The following is a 25,111-nucleotide window of genomic DNA, read 5'->3' as shown; positions in this document are numbered from 1 at the left end:
AACTTCTCATTGTGCGCACGTGGTTGAAGCAGAGCCTGCAGAAAATACAGCTGGACAAAGTATTTCTAACCTCCTCCTAGTATAAATAATATAAAGAAACTCTACATACTTATACAGTCAAAGTTTGAAGAAAGTAACAGTAAAGGAAAAAGTTCAGTCTAACCCAGCAAGAAATAAACACATCAAGATATTACCTTGGTATTTTGAAGAGTGCCCTCATAGGGTGCAAATCAGCAAGAGGTGGATCTCCATCTCCCAACTCTATTGCAGTAATACCCAGTGACCACGCATCACATCTGGCATCATAGGAGCTATCTAGCTGCTGCTCACAGGCAATCACCTGTTGGAGTAAAAGACTGGGATGGTCACTGGATGTTCAAATGTCTGAATTTAAGAGTACACCCAGAGCTGGGAGAATCTCTTACAGGATGGAGATACTGGGTGAAATAAACAGACTTGCACACATTTAGCGAGCTAAAGCACCCTGTTGCTGGAAAGAAGCAATGCTTAAACTAGAGAAAGCAGGTGTCTCTGAACACCAGGTTCTCTGACCAGATGTTCCCTGATCTGACAAAAGGGTGCAAATCCTTGGCTATTCAGCTGCATCCCATGGCTGAGGGAAGTCGCAGGAAACTCAGCAACCCTAAATCTCTTTTCTATGGATTATTCCTTCAAAATCACTCATGGAACTATACTGCTCTCTCCATGAAGTGAAACAGGCAGGAAAGCCGAAGTTAAATTCACTATCACCACCTACTGGGTCGTTACTCAGCCAAATCATCCAATTTCAAGATAAAGCCAATTTCTTAACAACATGTTTGCCACTGGATCACAGCAAATGTATTTCATTTCGTATACATTTCAGTTCATCCGGATGAACCTAGAATTTTTCCTACCATTAGCTACAGGTCTAAACCAATGTGTATACTGCTAGCTCCATGGCTAGACCAATGTGTATAAACAGAGTATGTTTATAAAAATACACATGCACAAACAAGGCAGTTTCATGTGCTACAAACAGATGTATATGCCTGTGTTTGTGTGCGCACAAATAGTGTAAGTACACAGGCTTATTTATATCAAAATATTTTTCCTGTCTCAGCTTAAAATGCATCTTTATATGCTTCAATTTCAGGCTGGAAAAATCTCCAAACATACATACTGCATCATTTATTCATAATAACCTCTTCCATTTCTTGCTGTCAGCTATGGCTATCTAGTATTAAAAACCTTCCAGGTGTAGAAATCCAAAAATAAAAGTTACAATGTATCACAGTACCACCCTTGGCTCCTTCCATCCATGGGGAGATGATCTACCTATAGTTTCAGGGCTTGGAAGGCTGGAAAGGATCAATGGTAGTACTCTCTCCTCTGTAACTTTTCAGTAAGCAATTCAATGTCTTGCTCTCTGGCTCTAACCTTGCAATTTTGAAAATAAACCCCATTTTAACTTAATGTAAACATGTAAGAAAAAAGGTTTAAAACACTTTTTTAAAGGACATTGCTATTTCATTTGGTGAAAAGTCCAGTGGTCAGGAAGAAAGACAAAGAGCAGAAATGCAGAATGCGGCAACTTGAATACCACCAACAAAATGTTTTGAAACATGAATCTAACCTCTGGAGCCATCCAGAACGGGGTGCCCACGGAGGTATTCCGACGGAGACGAGTGCTGGTCAGCTGAGCAGACACACCTGGAAGAACGAAGGGAAGCTATAATCACAGCAACTGCTATTTCCACCCAAGACAGTCCTTCTGAATGGTGTCATCCCTGTCTTGTCATGCTACGACTTCCTCCGCAGGTGAAGCTCAAATACATCTTTCCAGTTCTCTGGAAAGAGAGGACCAGTCCTCGAAGGTACTCAGCACTTCAGCTGAGGTTCTCCGCATCCTTTGTTTCCCGTGTCTTCAGCAGGACCAGGATTTAGTCCCAAATGAGCATTTCTTTAGTAATCTGACTCCACATATTTTGACTGGCTAATTACGGTTTTTCTATACCCTGTATTACCTGAAGAGCGGTAAAGCACTTCAGTGGGGGGAAAATAAAGTACTGTACTTTCCACGGTTTCTTTTTTTCTTTTAACGCTCAGTACTGACACTAGACCTCTGTTTCATTATTTATATATTTCAGGTTGAACTCTATAAAAGATACTTATCCTCATCTCTTCACTGCTCTACCATAAAAAGAAACAACAAAACAGTGAAACCACAAAAATTCTTACAAAACCAGAAGGCTCTCCATGCTCAAAGCATATTCTCAAAGCAACATCAAATGCCTGCAAATCAGCTTTGTAACATGAGCTGTAGTTTAAGGAATTAACTATTTCAGGCCAAGAGCTGGAAAGTGAACTCTAAAGCCTAAGGATTCCTTATGGTTTTAAATTAAAGCACATTGAAATACTAGGAACTTGAGTGGGCTGCAGCACACTTCTGACCAGCCTGCCACCAATTTCCTGCCTTACAATACAAGGGGGTATGGCTGCAAATATCTCTAGTGTGTGCAAAGGGGAGAGTACAACACATGGAGAAGAACAGCCCCTCAGCTAGCAAGTCCTGAACTATTATAGGTTTGTGAGTCATAGCCAACTGTGAGGTCCACCAGAGGCATATTCTGAAGTGCTGATATCATGGATGGGAAGAAAGGTGCTGTGTTTCTACTCTCGTTCCAAGCTCAGTCTGATTGATGCTGAAGGTCATTTATTTTGCCTTCATACATATGTCTGCTTTCTCTTTAAAAATGTAAAAAGCCTCAGTTTCACTCTGAAATACATGAAGCTCCAGTGAGCACCACTGGCCAGTTTCAACTCTGTACTGTCTGGTTCGAACACACGTGACCTCATCTTCCCGAAAACGCTGCAGGTGGTTCATAACAGAGGCAATGCACATTAACTGCCCAGTGGAAATACTAACTAAACCTCTGTCTGGATAAAATTTGATTCGTTTGTGTTTTTTTCAGTGGAGGTCAAGAAACCATAGAAGGCTCAATGTGTTTGGTTTTTTTTTTTAACTCTAAAGCTATGTATTCAGCTCTAATTCACAAAATATTTGCATTTGTCCATCACAGAAATGTATATAATTGCTGAAAATAAGGCAGCAAGAAAGATCCCGCCCGTTCCTTTGAGACAAACACAACCATTGCTCTTGTGGCTGCCTTCCTCCAGTCTACCCCAGGCTTGAGAAAGTTGAACCTCTTCCTCTCTCCGTGCTTGCAGAAAGTCCAGTGCACGCTGTTTGCACCACAGAAAGCAGGACAACGAGAGTCTTAGCACAAAGTCCATCAATCCTGCTTCGGCTCAGCTAAGCAGGGGCTTTGTTTTTGCTCCCTCAAGGAGTTGTCTGAGGTCCAGCTTCCGGCTCATGGAGTCTGTGGCTGTTCCGAGCCCTCAGCAAAACGTGTCATTCAGAAAGCAAGGAGAGTAAGCACACATCACCACAGGTCTGTCACCGTTGCAGTGATGCAAACGGACATCATTACGTGATCCTCAGTTTTGGAGGGGGAGGAGGCTACTCTCCCCTCTCCCTTTCTACGTGCTGTGGGAGTCCCCTGTGCTAAGCTTTTTTTTGCAGTCTTGGACGATGAAACGGGATTCAGATCTGCAGGCAAAGAAAGGCACTAACTAAATTTTTGTGACTCCCAATGTCAGATTTTATAAATAATCATAACTTTCTGTAGAGATAAGGAACAAAATATAAAAAGAACGTTAATGTGCACAATCTTCTCTGTCTATGCACTGTTGATTTTTTTCTTTTTGAACTGTAATTATTAAATAAACTGAAGGATTTTTTCCTCTTTCCCCTTTTTTTACTTCAGTAAAAAGCTGATTTAATTTGAATTGTTCACTACTACTTTCTTTAGGCTCTTGGGTTTTTTTATGTGCTTTTTGTTTGTTTGTTTTCTTATCCTTTGCTCTTAGCAGTAAAGTGGCATTTCAGATTACGGAGCATAGGTCTTATGACAAATGATATTTCCTTGGGCTTTTTCTGTGTATAGAGGAAAGATGATGTAATTCCACACTTAGTAACATTTCTTCCAGCATTTCAGTGACCAGTCAAGCATATAGTGGGCCAGCTTTTTTTAACGTATACATTTTCTAACAAAAACATCTTGCTCCTCCCCCTTCACTACTGATTTGTTGCACGATGAGTCAAATATTCTCCTAAGAAAATCTAAAAATATGTCATAAAATGGTGGTTTATTACATACAAATTGTAAATCCTATGAAAGTGAAGAGCTTAATAAATGCATTAATAACATCAATGCACAACATACCCAAAAGAAATATTGTGCATATAGCTGAAAGGCTTTTTTTTTTTCTTTTTTTTCAGGCGTTAGTTTACTAATAAAAACTGGAAATTAGTAGACTTACACCATGCATATTCTTCAAGCTTTTCATTGCAAAACCAGAGATATTGGAATACCATTGAAAGTAAAGCCACCTACTTATGACCTTAACAGTCAATAAAAGAAAAACAGTTGAGAAATGAGCTCCCCATTATTAGGAAAGATTTGTCTCATAGCAGCGCTCAATCTGAGCAGACACTGTTCTGATCTAAATTGGGAGGCTGTACAACGTCGTTTTATGATTATGTCCTGTGACAGAAGTATGCACGTTTTACTGGTTGACGCTAATGGGGGGATGGCAAGCCCTACCAAATTCTACTAAATTCACATTCAGCAGCAGGGAGACTGCATTCCCAACACACTAGCCACCGTATTCATACATAAAACCACAGACCCTACCCAAAGGGCTCACACTCAAGCTATCCCACTGCCTCTGGCTACCTCTTCCATAACCCTTCTTCATTTGTGCCTCCAGTGTCCACTTCTATACCAAAGCATTCTCTTTGTGACCTTCTTTGGATCAAGAACCTGTAATTTGATCATTCCTCAAGCTAGTCTCCAGACCAAAAAACTGCTCACACTGTCAATATCACAGATCTAAACAGACTGAAATGCTCTGAATTATTTCCCAACATTTTTTTTATCTCCTAAAGAGACAGATGTAAAACAGCAGCAGTATCTTACACTGCATTCCCCTTAAGCCCACTGGTACATATGTTTTGGCATTCTTGTTCCACGCTGTTTGGTGCAAAAAGTGGCTTCTCCTTCCTTGTCTCTCTGTCCAATGGTTTGAGGGCAGTCCCTCATAAATCACTCAACTCTACCGTTTTACTAGATCTGGAGGCAACAAGTCCTAATGGTTTAAGGTTTTCTTTTAGCACTCTAAGCTTAGCTTTGAGAAGCTGCCATCATTCTTGACAAGATGCAAACAGGGAAGTAGCTACTTCCCATGCAACAATGGGGGGGGTCATAACTCAACTCCTCTGTAACTGCTGTTACCTTTGACACTGTCTCGCTTCTTTTTTTCCTTCTTTCAAGTTGTATTTGTGTAATGATACATATCTAGACAGGATATTTTCAGACAGATCAGCTGAAATGCATTTAAAAATGCTAAAAAAATAATACACATAATTCCGTCATAACCCATAATGACAAAAGACAACAGGGAAAGAAATTCTGATAGTTCAAATAGCAAATGTCACAACACGCCAGGTGCGTAACCACATGCAACTGTATTGCAAGTATGTGGCATCCCCACCAAGACTGTAAGGGGAGATCAGAGAGCTTCTCCCAGGTTTAATTACATAACATGGATAGAAAGCATAAAGATATTCAATAGAAAATGTTACTAACAGGGCATAAGGACACAAGTGGTTGGTTTGATGACTATACAAGAAACATTTCAGAACCTTTTTGAAACAATGTCAATACTCAGAATTCCTTATAGACTATCAACTCACATCAAAAGCAAACTTCTAAATGAAAAGTGCACAGAGGCAATACTGTTTCCTTGGGCGAGCTGTTGACAGAAAAGCATGCTTGAGAACTTCTGCTCACTGATAAGCACTCAAATTAAACCTAGAACTAAAATTGGGTTCTGACCAATACGATGGAAATAAAGAAATAGGAAGCAAAGTTGAAATGAGGAGCCAAAAACTAGAATTTTCAGCAGCATTTTATGTTGAAAGGTTACGTTAGGTTATGATGAAGCATAGCTTCCTTTTCATAAACCCACGCTGCCTATTTCAAATCACTTTTTTGTCCTTCACATGTTTGGAAATGATTTCCAGGATTACATGCTCCACCACCTTCCCAGGGATCAAAGTGGGGCTGAACAGCTTGAAGTTCTCCAAGTCCTTCTTCTTGCCCTTCTTGAAGATAGGAGTGACAATAGCTTTCTTCCAGTCATCAGGAACCTCTCCAGTCTCCAAAACCTTCCAGAGATTATCAACAGTGGCCTTTGCTATGACATTGGCCAGCTCCCTCAGCACTCTTGGGTGGATCCCACCAGGTCCCATGGACTTGTGTGTGTCCAATTCGTTTAAATGCTCCCTAACCTGATCCTCCTCTACCGAGGGTAAGTTTTCCTTGCTCCAGACTTTCCCACTGGTCTCAGGGGTCTGGAATTCCTGAAGGCCAGTCTTACAAGTGAAGACCATGGCAAAGACGACATTGAATGCTACAGCCTTACCCATGTCCTTTATCACCACATACCCTGTCTTTATGTAATTTTAATGCACATAGTGTTTTAATCTAGACTTTCCCAAACACTCAGGAAAACACATTTGCACTGTAGATGCAAATCTTTAACTGAAATAGGGCATAGCCAAAAGATAACCAAACAGCCCTTTACAAGTGTAGAAAGATCAAAAGCTTAGTATCCAAAAGACCATGTATATGAACTGCCTGGGAGATGAAAAATCCATGGTGTTTACTGCAAAACCAGGAGGCATGGAGTAAAAGGGGGATAAAAAAGCTAATATGTACTAAAAAATATAGTGATACAAACGGAAATTAAGTCCAGTGGCTTTCACTGTAAACTCAACACAAGAATTAAAGACAAAGAAAAGGCATTTATAGGCATATAAGGAATAAAATTAAAATCCTACATCAGATAGAGAATCATTACAAGGTACATACTGATAATAAAATAGCAAACAGTGACCAAAAAAAAGCAGAACGTTCACTACATCCATGAGATATATAATCTTTTTTAAACAAAAAATTTTAATACAGCTTCTTTCTTCAAGAAATCCAGGAACCTTCGTGTTACAGGAGATTATGCAGGATAGCGTGGCAGCATACTCTGCCTTCCCTTAGTCTACGTTTCAGACTGCACCCTTTCTCCATGGCCCCCAGTAGGGCAGGCGACCACGGGCTGCCCTCCACAAGCTCCCGACAGTTCACTGTGGCACGAGGCCAATGATTCTAATCAAATCTCATGCTTCAGGGCTTCAGCTGGTTTCCTGAAAGGGATGCACAGGAACATTTGTCTTCCTGATGCACAATTGGCCAGATGTATTTAGATAGGAGAGCTAGTCTTCTCTGGAGCCTCAGGGATTTGTGCAGCTATACACAATCTGGTGAAGTATGCTGGTGAGGAAAGTCCTTCTCCTTAGATGTTGCCTTCAATGCTTCCATTTCAAACTGACTGCCAGTTTTGAGACTGAAAAAGGACTTTTTTCCCTGTATGGCTGGGAAAACCCTGGAGGTTTTCCTGTTAGGATTATCTGGGTTACTGGCAACATCTATGCTGATGGGACAGAGTATTTAAAAGACCTAAGGACTGGAATACTTCAGTACAAACGAATCACTGGGTTCAACTTTCAGGTAAAAATGTATAGGGTTTAGTATACGCAGGTAAGACCAGAATGTTTCTAATAACCTTAAGAGATGACTATTTTGTGACCCATGAGAAAACCATGAGGTTTTTTTGCTGGCCAGAATGGGCTATTTTCTCGCTTCTTGTGTCTCTGGCATATGACACAAGCTTTCTGTGTCAAGCTTCTTTAATGTTTAAGCCATCAGTGACATCTTTATGTGAATTAGTAGAAGAAAATATTTGAAAGACCAAGTGAACGGCTTATCCTGGATACAGCATTTGGCCACATGATTTCTTTTTGTTGTTAGTGAACAGCACAAAGGTTTTCATTCACACATGGCCCATAAAATAAGTTTTTAAGGACTAAGCCTTCAACAAAGAATTAAACATTCAACAATGAAAATGTTCCACAGCTCAAGTCAATACAATCCATCTTATCCTTGCTAACCCTGGTTTGAAAAATTTGGAATTATTACTTTGATTGGATTCAAAGCAGTTTGACAAGCTGCTCACGAAGAAAGCTTTCTTCAAAGTCTTTTACTTTTATTGGCTTCTGCCACAGTCCCCTAGTAAATGCTTTTTAGAAGCAACATGTGAATGTCATGCTATATGGTATGCAGAAATGACAACACAATAATAGTCTGGTTTTGATCTGAATCAGTGAAGCAGACAGCTTTATTATGGATGCATGCTAGAATGACTAACGCAAATACAAGTCTTGCTATGATTCATTGCTCAAAGTAAGCTAAGGGCAGAAAGAAAATTATTTTATTTTTGAATACTTTCAAATTAAATTATTTTAATTAATTGTTTCATTTTTGCAGAATGATTCAGACAGCATTTATAGCTAATGCAGGGCAAGAGGAAAGAGGTGCAATAGATATTCTGACTACTCCAGAATAAGTAATCTACAAAAGTTTGGAAAACTACTCAAGGTCATGCTGAGCTCCTCTTCAATGTCAGCAGGATATATGAGGCTGAGAACCATGATATATATTAAAAGGGACAGAGATTAAAGTGTCCTTCCCCAAAATGCCCCCCCAGTACTCGAACTTGGATCACTCACAACTGGCTTCTCAGCCTACTCACTGAGCACAAGGTGGCTCTAGACTCCCAATCCATTGCAGCCCGACCTGGACTGCGTGCATTTGCAGCACAGTCCTGTGAGCCTTCTCTGCCTCTGCAATGCCATCTGCCACACAAGGCTTGCTAGACTCATCTGTGATCGGTCAACGGACTGCACCTACCAAGCCTGTTCGTGGTAGGGGGAGGCCACAGCACTGCGTCACAGCAAGGGAACGCAAGAGAGTTGGTGAGGTGTCACGATGAAAGGATGAAGCTCAGTGCTGTGGTTCCCCCCAACCTCTGACCCAAGATTTCAGATGCTTTCCCCACAAGAGCAGCAGAAAGCTCCCTCATGCATCAGAAAAACAGGAGAGATGAGCAATTAAGCACATGGAACTATTAAGATGGAGTTTTACCATGGACTATTAATTACTTTGAGATTGTCTCTATTATTTTGGACATGCTGTATACTGTAACTGATTTTATGGCTCTTGCTTTGTCATTATAGCAGCTGCTGGCTCATCTACACTTCAAAAACTCAACCCGTATAGTATAGTCACAGAATTGTAAACATTTTGGCCTGTATTTCTGTAACACAATAGGCACGAATATCATACAATAAAACACGAAAAAAACACCTATGCATTCTAACTTACATTGATCAATTGTTACTGATCACTACTAGTGGTAAAGCATTACTAGCATTCCATAATTTGTAAGGAAGAAGTAGCGCACCACTACTCAGTCACAACAGAGAACGCTGGCAGAATTACTGCAAGCTCTTTCTAGCGAAAAATTCCCCAAAAATTTACTTTATGAACCCAACTGAATTATGAAATGAACTTAATGCTTTCACTTAGTATTACCTAAATTATGTATACATTTTAAAGTAAAAATAGGGTCAATATAAAAATACACTACCAAAAAGAGTGTCTTACAATTGACCTGTTTCACCAAGTTGCAATTTGCAATAATAAGAAGGCCATCCAGAAATGGCAGCATTCAGATCTCCTTGGCTCTTAACTTTGGATGACTTCAAATAGCTTTAAAAGAAGAACGATCATTCTCTCCACAACAAAATAATAACCCTATTACATTCCAAACACAAAAGCTGACCTCTGTCTACCTGCAGTTTCCAAACTACATAGCAGAAATAGTTCAAGTATTAAACAAAGTAATGTCAGCTTTCAGTATGTCTAAATAAAGCAACACAGTATTCTCTCCCCCAATCCTTTTTTTCCCCAATGAGTCATACTCAGGTTAAATCTCTAGTTGACTCAGGCTACTATACATCTACTATAAAACTGTGCTAGATACATGCAAAGTATGTTATCTAAAATTGCATTTGGAATGTCAAGACAATATTCACATGCAACTTTTAAAACCAATACTTCCGACATTTGAAACAAAAAAAAGGCAGAAAAATGCAAACTAAGCATGTTTTTAAGTACAAAAATTACCTTATCTTCACTATATACTCCATTAATGTTATAATACATGTTTTAAGTATGCGATCTCTTTATCCACAGTACTGAGGAACCCTTGAAGTCATTATTCTATTAAGTGCATGCAGAACAGCTTCTAATTTTCCACCATCTGCCTGCAGCAGTGAGATTGCATTACCTTCTTTCCATATCTTCCACTGGAACCTGTTTTACCCATAAAAAAACCTTAGATCTTTCCTATGTATTGCTTATCCAAAGGCTCTAATGATGGAGAGTTTTAGATGCCATTAATGAAATGCCTAAGAAGAAACTGAAAATAGACAGTGCCAATCCTTTTCAATATCCCCTTTCCCACAGTGACAGTACTAGGGAAACTGGGGGGAATCACAGGATCTCTTGTAGTTAGAAATAGGCTTGAATTCCAAAGATTTAATGAGTCCTCCAACATCTTGTTTTCATTATGGGAACTTGAGTATTTCTAATATCCATCTAAATGTCTGACTTTTTTTTTTTTCCCCAATGACCTTTCATGGTAATAACATCAACAGCCTTACTATATGTGGTATGAAAGTATGTTTTCATTTGATGCATAGAAGGATGTGGCCTTCATCAAGGAACAGCGCTGCTGGAAAACTATGCTTTTGCCTAAGTGGTGGAGTACAATTTATACTTACATTTTTTCTGGACATTTCCAAGGCAACAGCTGCTTATCCTGAGATATTTCTAGGCTGTGACAGCAGGCTTCAGCAGTCCCATAGAAGTATGAGCTACCTGTGCTCTTGTTCAAGACTATCAACCTACAAGGTCAACCCTCAAAAACACAGCTGAAGAGGAATTTTCCATCAGCATTACACTCTCCTCTTTTTAGCTAAAAAGAATCATTTGCCACGTGACTGCAGATGTTTCAAAACTTTTAGTGGAAAAATGGTTCTTTCCTCCATGACTCTCCGCACGTCAGCAACCTGTCTAGTTTGCTGATAGGGAGTTGTGTCCTCTAGGATCCTCTTCTTTCAGTAACACATAAGCGTGAAAATCTCTGGCTTTCAAGCTGCCAGCCTCGCTGCAATGGTAGGGGATTTCAGAAACATGTCAGATCTTTCAAAATGAAATGTCACTTGGTCTTTTTCAGACCAAAGCTAGAATAATAACAATAATAATACAGATAAGTTCCTTTTCTCATGTTCTGGAACAACACATTATTTGACATCTCAGAATTTCCAAACAGGAATTATGTCTTAGACTAACATTATTTAATAGTGAAAGGCCCCATGCAGCATCCTGATTTCAGGAAAAGTAATTGAATTGAGAGGGACTATTCAAAGAAGCAAGTATTTGTCAGCATAAGCAGATGGTTACACATTGTAAGATGCAGATGAATATATGAATTTTTATTACAGATGAGGTGTGCTATGTGTGCAAGTGACTTCAGGCCAGTTTTTTAACTGATGAAACAAGGTCAGACACTGAAAGATATTTAGGCAGTAAAGGCTGCAGATAAATTTGTCACAAGACTTTCACAAGGTATTTAGCATTAAATTAATATGGATTTACATGCTAGAAGTTTTTTTAAATTTTATTAGGTGCTTTTCTTCACCTTCAGTGCTTAAAATTTCTTTTGAAATCTGTCTCTCTAACACCAATCCACTGCATACAACCAGGAATCTGAGAAAACAGATGTAAAAGATTTCCTTCCTAGAACACTAATCAGCAACTGTGAATATAATTAAGATTATTTATAAAAAGGGAATTTGGTTCATACCTTGCTTGCCTCTAATTCTTTTTATACAATGTATTATATAGCTGTCACCCTTTAAAGTGCTGCAGGGAATTCAATGTAACTTTAAGGGAACTTTAACGTAAATGTATGTTTTTCTACCAAATCTCTATCCTATACTGAAAATATAGCAGCCACACCAGAATATAGTGCAGCTATTTATTATTTGTATTGATGCGGTAGAGGATGCTCCTTGCTTGGAGCATAATTGCTGCGATTCTCAGGTGTAACACCCTTCCCCAAAGGTCTTCTACCAGAACAGCTTAACAGCTAATTTCCACAAATGTTCAGGTAGCAAAACTGCCTTCAGTCAACCTTCTTCTCTTACAAGGAAAATATGGATTTTTAACATATCTAGAAGTTTAATGAATTCAGGGACTGAATCTGTGATCATGGGATGTGCGTAGACTAGGTCCCCTTGGCTGCTCCGCATTATCTGTAGTAAAAAAGAATGATTTTATTTATCTCTGCTGATCTAAATTATCATACCGGATGGATGTGAAGAAAGAGGATGCTTCCCCCGTAACAGTATTTAAAAATTCTTGTGGCTTGGACAGTTTAAACTAAAACTGCTATCCGGCAGTTCCTTGATAAGGAATTGAGCTCCAGTAGCATTGTTGTGGAGGTGTTATAAACTTATTTACTTGATTTGATCATTAATCTATCAACTGGGATTGGGTATTTATTACACAGGAGAATATTACTCAGATGATTAAGCAATTATTACAGCAGAATTTTGCAGGAAAGCAAAAATTTCACTCTTCAAAGGAATCTGGGTGAGGTACTACCACGGTATTCTTTCACAGTCTCTCTCATCTCTTTAACTATCAATACCTCTGCGAAAGGCGAACAGCTCAGACTGTTAACCTGGATTTTGGGAAAGCTTTTCCATGCGCTTTCCGTGTCACCTCAAGCAACTCAATCTCTCAAAGTTTCAGGTCCCCAGCTGTTAACTGGGAATTATAGTAATTTACTTCCTCATAAGAGTGAAGGTCATCCATTACAGACTGCGCAGTGTTCAGAAACTATGGTCACAGCATACCTAAATGCCTATGACACAACCACCATAAGGCAATGTGTATAAACTGTGTCACAAAACAAAGCTTCTGGAAAGTCAGCACTGCTGTGCAAGAAAGGACCGCTGTCTCTGCTCCCCTCTCCACAATGGAAAAGCTGTGTGCACGCTAGAAAGGGCCGTATGATTATTTGAGTTGGTTTTGTTTGTTTATTTGGCCCCATGTAATATTTGGTTCAACCTAAAACAAAAATTTTGCTTCCACTGAGTATTTACTGGGAGAAAAGGAGATTGTGCCTGCGTGTCTATCTCATTCTGTAGCCAGCAGATTCACAGGCTTACATAGTAAAAGGATGAGTTTCAGTCCCTGATCCAATAAATGTTTACGTACAACAGTCTGTAGCAGTGTCAACATGGGAGATTTTGATCAACTCACATTCCTGGCTAAAAAATACTCTTGGAATCTGATTAACGTGGGTTTAAATCCTCTTAAGTAGAAGACACAAATCTCCCAAATCCTAGCCAAATAGCCTTAAATATCAGCCTGAAAGATGAATGGTATGTCTTCCATGATGATTTTATGAAGACTGCATAAATTTTTCCCATTTGAAACTACTCATTATTGGCTTCAGATTGGTTTGCAGGGGGGAGAAGCAAGAGAGAATTTCTATCTTTTCTTAAGTTAAGGTGAGGTTCTTATATTCCTTTGAGAGGAAGGACTGCAGATATTATTAAGCCCCTCTTCAACCCCCATAAATGCGTGTACATGTATGTTTGTTTCTTGTGCACGTTCTCATCTGTGCTTTGGCATCACAATTTTTCCCACAAGATTTTAAGATTATTTTTCAATTACGGCCTTAGCAGTAGACTGCAGTAACTGGGGAATAAAGAATTCAGGTCCTCATCCCTACAGCTTGTATGTTTTGACATCTGCATAAGCGAATTAATTTTCAGAAGCATCGATCCTCCACAGCTCTAATTGCCTTCAGCACCTTAAAAAAATTAGTATTAACAACATATTAAAAACCTGTGGGTAAAAATATTGATTTTGCCTCACATTAAACTTCCAGACTAGCAGAAAACACAGGTAAGTGTATGGCAGATAATTTAGGAAGTCTGAAGACTTTTCAACTGAAGATTTTATCTGAGGAATAAATAATTAATATAAACACATGAATTTTCAGAAGAATTAGTAACCCTAAGAGTTGTGGGGTCTTTGTGTGTGAAGTAATGAGAGTTGCATAAATATGATCTACTGGCAGGAAGACACAACACTAATGGGATTTAAAATTTCATGATTAGTTAAAACAATTGTTATGTATTAATTGAATAAATCTCATTAACAAAATATGAGGGTAAAGAAAAAATTAAGATTTTCCATCTGTGGAATGGAATCTTGATATTTACTGCTGATATGCTATGAGTAGTGACTGATAAATTGAATTTAAACATTAGAAGACAGTGTGCTACCAGAGGATAACTGTTCATAATAGCAACTATTGCAAATTTTTATACCTGCCTTAAATAAAACAACTGTCAATACACTTTTAAGGAAAATCACTATGGTACAGCTGATAAATAACAGGTTGCACCCACTTACCAATGTCTCCTCTTTTGCCTTCTGGTGGTAAAACCAGATGCCAGCATTCAAGAATCACTTTATGCCTAACAGACCCTTTCCATTTATTGCCAAGTCTTAGGTTAAGACTTGCCAAAAGTAATCTGTTAGTATTCCCAGACTTTGGAAAGTGGGGATTACCTACATAATATCTCCCTCTCTACTGCCTTCAGGTAGTATGTCTTGTTTCGTTTCAAGTCAAACTACTGAGTATACATGACTGAGGTGGAGCTCTCCCATTCTTCACAATATCTAGTAAGTGCTAAGTCCTTTCACATACAACATGAAGCTTTTGCCTATCAGCCCTTAATTTCACTGAGCCAGCACATGGTCCTGGAGGAACTAAACACCAACCTGATTTTATACCCTGTTAACTTGGTTTGCCACTTCTCTTACTGTGTTGCCCTAAAGCATTTGGCACTTACACCGTATTATAACTTCTACTCATTACCCATGCTATCTTAACAGCACTAGCAAAATGGCTGGAAAACCTAAAGTTGTAAAAACACTGAGCCTGTGAATACTTCATTTCTATCAAGTTAAAAAGTAACTTTGGTTATCCAAGTGATTTTTAATGAAAAACTCAAAATCTTAATAAAAGGTTAATATAATTCATCTTTTCTGATTTGTTTCCTCTATTTTATTTTCCATGCTTCAGATGTACAACACTGCTTGTATATATAAGTAAACACAACATACCAAAATCCACAAGCTTGACTCCTCCTTCAGTGGTCAAAAGGATATTATTTCCCTTAATATCACGGTGGATAGTTTTGTTTTCATGCAAATGCTGAAGTCCCTGGAACGTGAGATATAAACATGGACGTTTTACTAACAGCTTTATTCTCTGTATTACATTTGCAGAAACAAAAAGGTAACAGAAAAGTATGAAGAAACTTAAAATAGATTTTTTTTTTAATCCAAAACCACAGAATTGTCATTCTTACCGCAAAAACACTTGGCACATCAGAAAGAATAGATATTTTTATTGACATTTAGGGAGGTGCAAGCATAGCTGGTGTTAATTAAAGTATTGTCACATGCTTTCCCAGGACAAGACTTCAGTATATTGGTGCTGAAATGGGTCGAGGGAGGTGATTCTGTCCCTCCACTCCACTCTTGTGAGACCCAACCTGGAGTACTGCTTCCAGCTTTGGAGTCCTCAGCACAAGAAGACATGGACCCGTTGGAGCAGGTCCAGAGGAGGGCCACAAAGATGATCCGAGGGCTGGAGCACATCTCCTATGAGGACAGGCTGAGACAGTTGGGGTTGTTCAGCCTGGAGAAGAGAAGGCTCCAGGGAGACCTTACTGCAGCCTTTCAGTATCTGAAGGGGGCCTACAGGAAAGATGGGGAGGGACTTTTTATAAGGGCATGTAGTGATAGGACAAGGGGTAATGGCTTCAAACTGGAAGAGGGAAGATTTAGATTAGACATCAGGAAGAAATTTTTCACTATGAGGGCGGCACTGGAACAGGTTGCCCAGAGAAGCTGTGGATGCCCCATCCCTGGAAGTGTTCAAGGCCAGACTGGATGGGGCTTTGAGTAGCCTGGTCTAGTGGGAGGTGTCCCTGCCCATGGCAGGGGGGTTGGAACTGGATGATCTTTAAGGTCCCTTCCAACCCAAACCATTCTGTGATTCTATGATTTTCATACATCCTGCCTATATGGTAGGAGCACTCACTGCTAATCAGATGGCCTCCCTCTGTGTTTCCCCAAAACCAATCTCGGTTTTATTTTCCTGCTTCCTAATGGAGGGTTTCTTTGACAGATAATTTGTAGAAATATTTTTCCTGCATTTCTTCATACTTTTCCCAATAGTCAAGACTGATTCCAGTTTAGTCTGTTATTCTCAAAGATGACTTTCGGTCATCTAACTTCAACGCCTGAATGAGCAGCCTGGGATTCCCATAAAGCAAATAAAACCTCCATAGAGAAGTCCAGAGCACTTTGGTCTTCCTCATCATGGATCAGACTGTCCTAAGTTAATCAGGGACAGGGGAAGGTATATACTCAGGAGGGACTTTCTTTGTCTCTTGTTTTTTTTATGGAAGGTGATGATTCTGTTGTGCTGTTACAATTCTTCTGGCTCACATAAAAGCATGAAAAGGCTACATGATGGTTTCTATGTTTCTCAAGTCTATAGTGAGGTCGGAAAAAGAAAAGAATAAGGGATTGGTAAATCTAGGAGTGGCATGATGTATTGAGGATCCTGTGATTACCCATCTAATGCTACTGAAAATCTTGTAGAGAACTTTTTTTATGTTTAATTGCCCCACTTTATATCAAAGAGAAATTTAAAGATAAAAGCAGAAAAAAAGCACTATAACACAGCATTATATATTACATCTTTAGACTACAAACTCAAAGAAAACTGCAAAGGCCTAAATTCCACTGCAGAAAGACAAATTCTAGTTAAAAGAAAATGAAAAGTAAAAACACTTGATCCTGATTAGCAAGAAAGATATTTCTTGTAGCGGTGTTTCAATTCACTAGATCTGTTGATCGTTTTGCTATAAAAATATTTTGTATCCAGACATAAGAAGTTGAACAGTATTTTGGGTGTATTTCTGCTATGTCTCAAAAGAAAAGTGATTTTGATGCAGAACTGTATTTACTAAGGAAAGGAATCGATGGTCAGAAATCTATTTTCATTCTCTTAATAATGAAACAAACAGATGAAAAGTTCTTTACCTTGCTTGTTCAAAAAGAACCGTTTGAGTTACATGTTACCTTGATTTCATTAAACACTACTATAATGTAAGATGGTGAGCCATGTTAGTGGGGACATGATCTTCATTCATTCAAAGAAAAAATGAGAGCTGAATATTGACTGTGCTTTCACTGTGAGCTTATCTTACCATCAGAGCTTCGCGTAAAATGTAAGCAATTATAAGTTCATTCATCCTTTCGCCTCTCTTCAGAAATCCTTTCACAAGATCAGTCACAGATCCACCATTGCACAGCTGCAAAACATCAGGGGAATATAAGGAATTAAGAAGTGTTGGAGTAGCCACCCAGTTTTACTTTTCAGTAGTTTTCATATTTGTAGCCAAATGAGCTCCTATTAAACCGGCAAACCACAAATTTGTCCTTATGTCTACCATTTATACAAACAACACACATAGCACTTTTGCCAATTTTTTTCACTACTTTCTGCATTTAATTCCTCTTGCCCAAACACAAGTACAGCAGTCTATCTCTTTGTTTTCCTATATACATGATTGCTTTTCACTGAAACAGAAGTAGCTTATAGTGCAGTAAATTTGCTGTGAAGGCATGTTCTGTAGGGCACACTAATTGCTTCTTATATTCATCATGTGCAACTCACCAGCAACACAAATTATTTCAGCATCAATTCTCGGGTACAAAAGCTACATACAACGTAAAATGGATTTAAGGCATCAGAAGACAGGCAGCAGAGGAATTCCCACTACAAGAAAATTTTCCAAGGGGAAAGCTGCCCTCTGCCAAGCAGCACTTAATTCCTAGTGTAGAAGGATGTTATAAACAAGGGATGAGCATCATGGATGATGAAAGCAACACGGAAAGAAAGGTCTCATCTCCCACCGAAACAAGGTGGGCCACAGGTGTAAGACTAATTATAGCCCTTGTAGCATCAGCCCTGTCAGCTTCTTGCTCGAGATGCAGAGCCATGATCCACTCTGGACAATCCTTTCTCCTGCCTAAAGCCCAGTTAGGGTCCTGCAAACCCCTGTCCTGTCCTGTTTAGACCTGCAATATTGCATATGTTCATTTTTATCACGTACAATTTTTCCACAGGAAGAAGCAACAATGTAACGCTAGTGACTAACTGTAGCAGTTACAGACCCACAAAGATGAAATCGGTACTTGAGCCCTTGAACTACCCATAATGCACCAAACAATACTCATTGATTGAAGAGCCATTGCCTCTGTAAAGGAGTAGCTGCTTCCAATAAAACAGTGAAACAAATTCTAAGTTTTATACTGTATCATCCAGTAGCTTTTCATATGAAAATAAATACCCACATAAGACATTTTACCAACGTAGCACAAAAGAGTAATTCTTTCTGACTACAGATTTTGAAGTCTATTCAAATCGAGGGCATAATTTATCAACAAAACCTTTCAACTGCAGAACTCCACACATCAGGTACTATTGTATATGATATTTTTAATCTGTTCTTCTATTCCTATACATTTTTTCTGTGCTGCAATTACAAAGAGACTTGCACCTAACAGTAGAAAACATTTTATAGCCCTTTTTGCCCAAACCTAACGATAATTTTCTGACTACCTTTGGAACCCCTGGGTTGCTTTGAACGTGCACCACATGAACGCCTACACAAATACTATTCGATACATAAATCTTGTTTCAAGATGTGTCCCCCATCAGGTCAATGAAGGCTCTGGTCTGATAGATGCCGAGCTCTACAGCAACAATCTTGGAACTCACTTAATCTCAGCCTTACTTCAGTGGGACAATATGCATGCTTAGAGAGGGAAGAACTCATATGCTTAAATGATGAGATTAAGCGCTTTGCTGGATCAGGTCACATTCCCAGGCAGGATTTAATTTACTGTCTTTAGCCACATTGGTCTGCCTTCTCCATTGACTTTTTCTAGTTACTTTTTTTTTTTTTTTTTTAAACAATGACATTATCTTTCCAGAGTCTCTATAGTTTTAACTTTGTCACATCACTGACATGTTTAATCAAACCAAATGGATGATGACAATTCTGGTTAATTTAATGTACTCTCATTTCAGGGCACTGAAAGTCTCTGACAAGTGACAAACCAATTGTGAAATAAATTACACATATGATATTTTCAAACTAATTTTCTTCATTATCTAGTATTAAAATTTTGCTTCTTATAGATGGATATTCTTTTTTTTGTTACAACACTGGATATCTGTTAGTCTTTCTGTTCAAAGTAAAGAAAACTAACTCAGAAAGGAATATATTCTTTTTGTAGATGGGAGAAGGAAGAAACTATACCTTAGAAATCACCTTCTTCAATGTTTAGGCAGTAAAGCCAAGACTGAATTTATCTGCCTGGGTCAGCAATGTTAATTTTCACTTTATTAAACATGTTGCTTTAAAAATTTTTTCTACCCCCCCATTAGATATAAATCCCTATTACGAGATAAATAGCTGCATTGTCAGATAAACCTTATCTAAAATATCAGGTGAAGTAAGATCCTAAAACTGCGATTATTTTAGACCAAACCAAAACTTAAACTGGGTATATAAAAGGTCAGCTGAGCAGGTCTTGAAGAAAAAAAACAGAAGTCACCCACACCACCATGGAAATCCTCCGCTGACGCCCAAGGTAGGGCTGCTGCTTAGACAGAGGTCAGCTGAGGATCTCAGACACAGGTTCTTGCACACATAGGGCAACTTTTCTTTTGCTACTTCTGTCTCAAAGAGTTGTACTTATATCAGACAATTTGTATTTTTCTGAGACCACCAGCATAGGAGGAAGAGGGGAAAAAAGTATAAGTATTAGAATGCTAGCAGCTATAAGGAGAAAAAAGGATTATTGGAATACAACTACAATTAGAAAAGGAGATTATGGCAGACACCATATGTGTGTGCTCTGAGCTGCGTGGGGTGGGAGGGGGGGGACGATGACGACAACGATGACACAAGTTAGTGTTAATGTTGTTCTATTTTTCTACAGGTCAAACAAGTCCTCGTGGGTAAAACGTTGCATCCAGTCTCATTTCCTATTTCTACTCTCTATTTTTTGCAAGTGAAGCTGCCACATGTCCCTGTAACCATGCACATAACAGAAGTTCAAATGGTGATTCTTTCTCCTGATTCAGGCTATCAAATTGCAGGCGTGTTCCATGCAAATTTATCATAAACACGTCAAAAAGTCCCTCTCATAACGAATCAGACTATTCTCTTCCCTCTCACAAGAAGCTACAGAAAACTACAATACTCCTGCCCAATACAGTGCCGGACCATGCTTGCTTGGGAATCTGAGTAGACAGGGAGATAAATTATTCCTGGGGATGTTAACCAGGACCTAGTCCATGACATAAAAACTTAAAGGGGGAAAAAACCCTAAACCATAAAAAAAAAAATAAATAAAATATCACATTTCCTTAACTCATGCAGTCCTTCAGTAAGAGATTATGGGATAAACATTATTTAGCAGTACTGCTACACTGGAAGTTTCCTGGGGTGTTGTTAAATATTGCAGTTTATAATTATCATCTCTGCTGTTTCTCAGTAGCATGCTGTTCAAAGTAAAACCTGTGTAGCCTCTTACCAAAGTTACTGTGTTTGAGTTAGGCTAACTGTAATGCTTAGATGACAAGAAATCACGAAGACAACAGAGATAATTTTTTTAAAAGATCTCTCTAGTTTCCAGGGAAGCACCTAGAGAAGAGAGGTGCTGGTAGCTATTATTTCGTTACAAGCATTGTGAAATCACATAGCCAAATAGTTAATTAGTCTGTGTCATGACTCCACATCATTCAATAAAAGCTCCTCAGAATACCCTGATGAAGAGCACTAGAAGCAGAAAACAAGAAACGCACGGAGAACTGGGGACACAGACATACAGCAGAAGCTACGTGTCTACCTGCGCTGTGCCACAGGGCTGCTTCCTACCCTCATGGTCAAAGTAACTCACCAAATGCAAATGTCTCCCAACCTGTCATGAAACATGGGCTCTTCTAAGAGGAGAGAGTAATAATTCTAATTCTCCCATGCTCCCAAAAACACATATACACACGCATTCTCTCTTGCACACACAGGCACATTTCTTGTGGTTCCTATCAGTTCTACAATACCTATTTTAAGCAAGCAGTAATCCCAGGAGGAAAACTGGGTATGGGAGCTGTGGTGGTGGCATCTGTTAGCTCAGGTGTGGCAGAACAATAGTAGAAGATGTAAACTGAATGGACTTTCTCAGTTTGGTTCTCAGATACCACATACTCCAGCATGTGAAACGCACGCAAAAACAAAGCTGTTCAGTCTGGTTTTAGGAAGCCTCCAAAAGCTTCGTCTTCCCAAGGAAGGATAGAAATCCTCTTTTAAGCTTTGAATAAACTTAATTTAAAGAGAGATGCTCTTATAAATGTCCAGCCTATGAGACTTAGTAAGGGAAGATATTAATGATCCTCCCACAAGGATGTTATTTAGAAATGCCATCTTGATAACTTTGTACCTGAGCAATTTTCATCAATTTAATGTTAGTCACCACTTCTATTGTTCCCTTGTGATTTACAGGTATTTTCTTTACTGGCAGTATTTTCAGTGCCTGCACTGATAGAATGCAAATATTACCTGCAAATACAAGCAACTAAAAGGGGGGTAAACTGAACACTTCGGGCTACCTAAAAGGGCATGGAGAAGACAGAGACAGACGCTTCCCAGAGGCACACAGCGAAGGATGAGAGGCAACAATCCTCAGCTGCAAGATAGCTGATTTCTACTGGACATAAAGGAAAACTTTTCCCACCGAAAGTATTTAAGCACTGGAACAGATTACCCAGCACAAGTCTGTGTTATCTCCATCCTTGGAGATATTCAAAACTTGAACGGAAAAGACCTTGTGCAAACCTGTAACACTGAAGTTAATCATCTTTGAGCAGGGGGCTGGACCAAATAACCTCCAAAGGTCCCTTCCAAGCTGTAATTTTGTATGATTCATAATAATTGGATTTTAAAATATTTAGTCCCTAGTTTGGATATTTAGACAGCAGAAACAGGGGGAAAGGACTAACAAGATCTTGCATACTCAGACCACAGGAAAGAATTTGATAGAAGGCTTGATCTGTGTGAAAACCTGCCTGAAAGGGCTGTAGCTCTGATGACCATACACAGCTGTATCAGAAGAGGTGCTTATGACTCTTCTCCAGTGGTAGTGAAGGGCTCCTCCCTTATGATTGGCAAAGACTCATATTGGGATGACATACAGTCCTCCACCCACCCATCCGCCACGACCCTGTGCTACTGTAATTGAGCTATTAGCATGCAAAGCTATCTTTAGCAATAGATTTATAAAATAGCATGATCCTAACACATGAAATGTCAGTTAAAATTGCCATCACATCACAGTCACGCAGGTGTTCTTTGCAGGTCTTATTCACTCTTCATCTGACCCAGCTGATACGTTTCTCTCTGTTCAGCTCTTCTCAATTCTGATGCCCACTGAATAAGGATTCAGTACCACCTTTGCTTTTAAGAAAACTATCAGCTGCACCTTTGTTAGGGGTATTACAGCCTTTAATCATCCAGTTGCTCCTGATTTATGCATCTGTACTAAGTTGTCAGGTAACATTTGCTTGCATTCTACAGTTGTCAAGGTGCTTTCATCTTATTTCAGTAGCTTGGATGCAAATAGCGGGGCAACTACAATTACTACCTTCCCTGTCTTTACAGGCTGCAGAGACATAAATGACTGAATAGCACATCACAGATGCACAACTTCAGGCATGTACGAAAGATAGTTATGAAAAAGTTACCATTGTCCAATCTTGCTTTAATGTTATCACACATAGGAATGCTAAAAGCATCTCAGGCACTAATCTTTAGTTTTTTCTGTTCTTAGAATAGATAATAATCTGACCTGTTCTACTGAGCATGCAGTACAGCAGCGCTGCCAGCCTCTGAGCTGACTGTACCTTCCTTTTAGTACTCACTGCTGTAAGAACAAAAGATTCTGATTTGTTGCTGCTTTGTTGTCATAACACTACAGAAACATAGGAGTAAAAGGGACTTCAAGAAATAATTTAGGCCACTGTGTTGGCACTGTGTAGAGATCTGGTACTTTCAGGCGGTCCTTGACAGATATTTGTCTAACCTACTCCTAAAAATTTCCCACTGAGGGAGACTCCAATCTTTCTAGGTAGTCTGTTCTTGTGTTTCACTAGCCTGATCGAGCACTTTTCCTACTATCCAACCATTTCCAATTATTCTTTGCTTCCAATAAATCTGTTTTATTGTTGCCCTTCCCTCCAGTAGTCTTTGAAAATAAGTGAGCATTATTCTCCATTTAACATCATCTCTGTCAGACTACTGTCACTGTATGTCATTTTTCTCTTTTCTAGGCTGTACAAAGTTAGTCACTGTAACCTTTTGAAGTCATCTATGTTTTCTAAGTTTAGACTGCCTGCAATTTGCCACTGCTGTTTGGGACACAATTTTGGGCCAAACTGCATACAGAATTTCTTTGGAAGTCTTGCCTTAGCTGGGAAAAGCTGAACAGAACAGAATAATCGTCACTTTGCAGAGAATCCCTTTCTGAAGTCCCATTACCTAATCAGGTATGACCCATTTCTTCTTCCTACAGACAGCAGTATTTTGCAAGTGTCTACTGTTTTTTTTTTTCCTCTGATTCAAAAAAATCCCTCCTGTAAGCACAGCTGTGAATCTGATGCCATCCTCCAACGTGCCTGTAATCAAACTAGGTGTCCACTCCAGACTTTCTATGTGGACTTTGTCTTACCACCACAGTTACTTATGAACAGAAACAGGACAAAAGCTGATGCCCGCTTGAGGTTCTCCTATTCCCAAAGTGAACTATGATCACTATTCTTTGAGCGCGGTTTTACGAAAATGAGGTCATCTGCTTTATTATGTGACATTTCTGTATTTCCACATTTTTCTCACAAGAACGTCACATGGAACCATCCCAAATCAGTACAAAAGACACAGTCACATCTATTGCTTTCCCCTTACTACACCGGTTATCCTGTTAAAGATGAGATTGTTCTGGCTCAACCTAAGTTGACCACTTCTATCACATTACTGGGTTACTGGGTTCTGGGTATTTCTAAACTGGTTTCTATTAATCTGTTCTAGAATCATTGTGGGTACCAAAATTAAACGGACTGGTCTGTATTTCCCTAGGTCATTATTTTTCCTCACTTTGTAAAGACATACATTAAACATTCTTTTATCCCATTTCTCTTTCTTCTTAGTAATGTAATCTTGTCTTTACTACTCCACATTAGCCTTTCTGAGCTTATCCTTAAATGCCTGTACCTTAGCTGTGCATTTTTGTTTCTCCTATTTGAAAGCATTCTGAAACATTAAAAGAAGCAAACCCTGATGCACTCTTACTCAGCTCTTACTGTGCTTTTATCTTCTCTCTGCATGAGCTAATTTGCTATTGTGTGTTTAATGTCTTTCAATAATTGCCAACTATCCTGCTTTCCTTCATTTTCACACTCTTTCTCCTAAACACAGCTAACTACCAGTTCCCCAAGCTGGGTGAAGCATACTCTCCTAAAGCTCATTATCCTTACCCTGCTGCTCCACCACCCTTCCTTTCCTCAGGAAAGTGAACGCAATTCTTTTGGGGCCTTTTTTCACTCAAATTTCCTTTCATCTTCGACTTTTCAAAACAAACCTTGTCTACTAGAACAGAATCAACCTGATACAGCCATTTCCAGAGTCACTGTCTTTTTGCCTTCTGTCTCCAAGACAGAACTTGATGCACTGTCCGTCTCACAATCCTGGCTGTCACGCAGGGTCAGCTGTGACCAGATTAACTCCTATTCTCTGCCTACAGTGTGACGTCTTCAC

At 39.2% G+C, this 25,111-nt stretch overlaps 1 protein-coding gene across 1 annotated transcript in view; it reads right to left on the bottom strand.

Annotated features, from left to right (window-relative positions):
- Window positions 1-25,111, bottom strand: part of MYO3A (myosin IIIA) — a 116,881-nt gene that overhangs the window by 74,903 nt on the left and 16,867 nt on the right. The window contains exons 3-6 of the mRNA XM_054191533.1: window positions 17,441-17,545; window positions 15,279-15,378; window positions 1,616-1,692; window positions 195-340 (exon numbers count right to left, since the gene is read on the bottom strand). Coding sequence (XP_054047508.1) covers window positions 195-340; window positions 1,616-1,692; window positions 15,279-15,378; window positions 17,441-17,545 — 428 coding nt within the window. The remainder of the gene's footprint in view (window positions 1-194; window positions 341-1,615; window positions 1,693-15,278; window positions 15,379-17,440; window positions 17,546-25,111) is intronic.

This window comes from Rissa tridactyla, chromosome 2 (assembly GCF_028500815.1).
Source record: "Rissa tridactyla isolate bRisTri1 chromosome 2, bRisTri1.patW.cur.20221130, whole genome shotgun sequence".
Taxonomy (NCBI): Eukaryota; Metazoa; Chordata; class Aves; order Charadriiformes; family Laridae; genus Rissa; species Rissa tridactyla.
The sequence above is the reverse complement of the archived record's forward strand: the minus strand, read 5'-3'. Positions and strand labels throughout refer to the sequence as shown.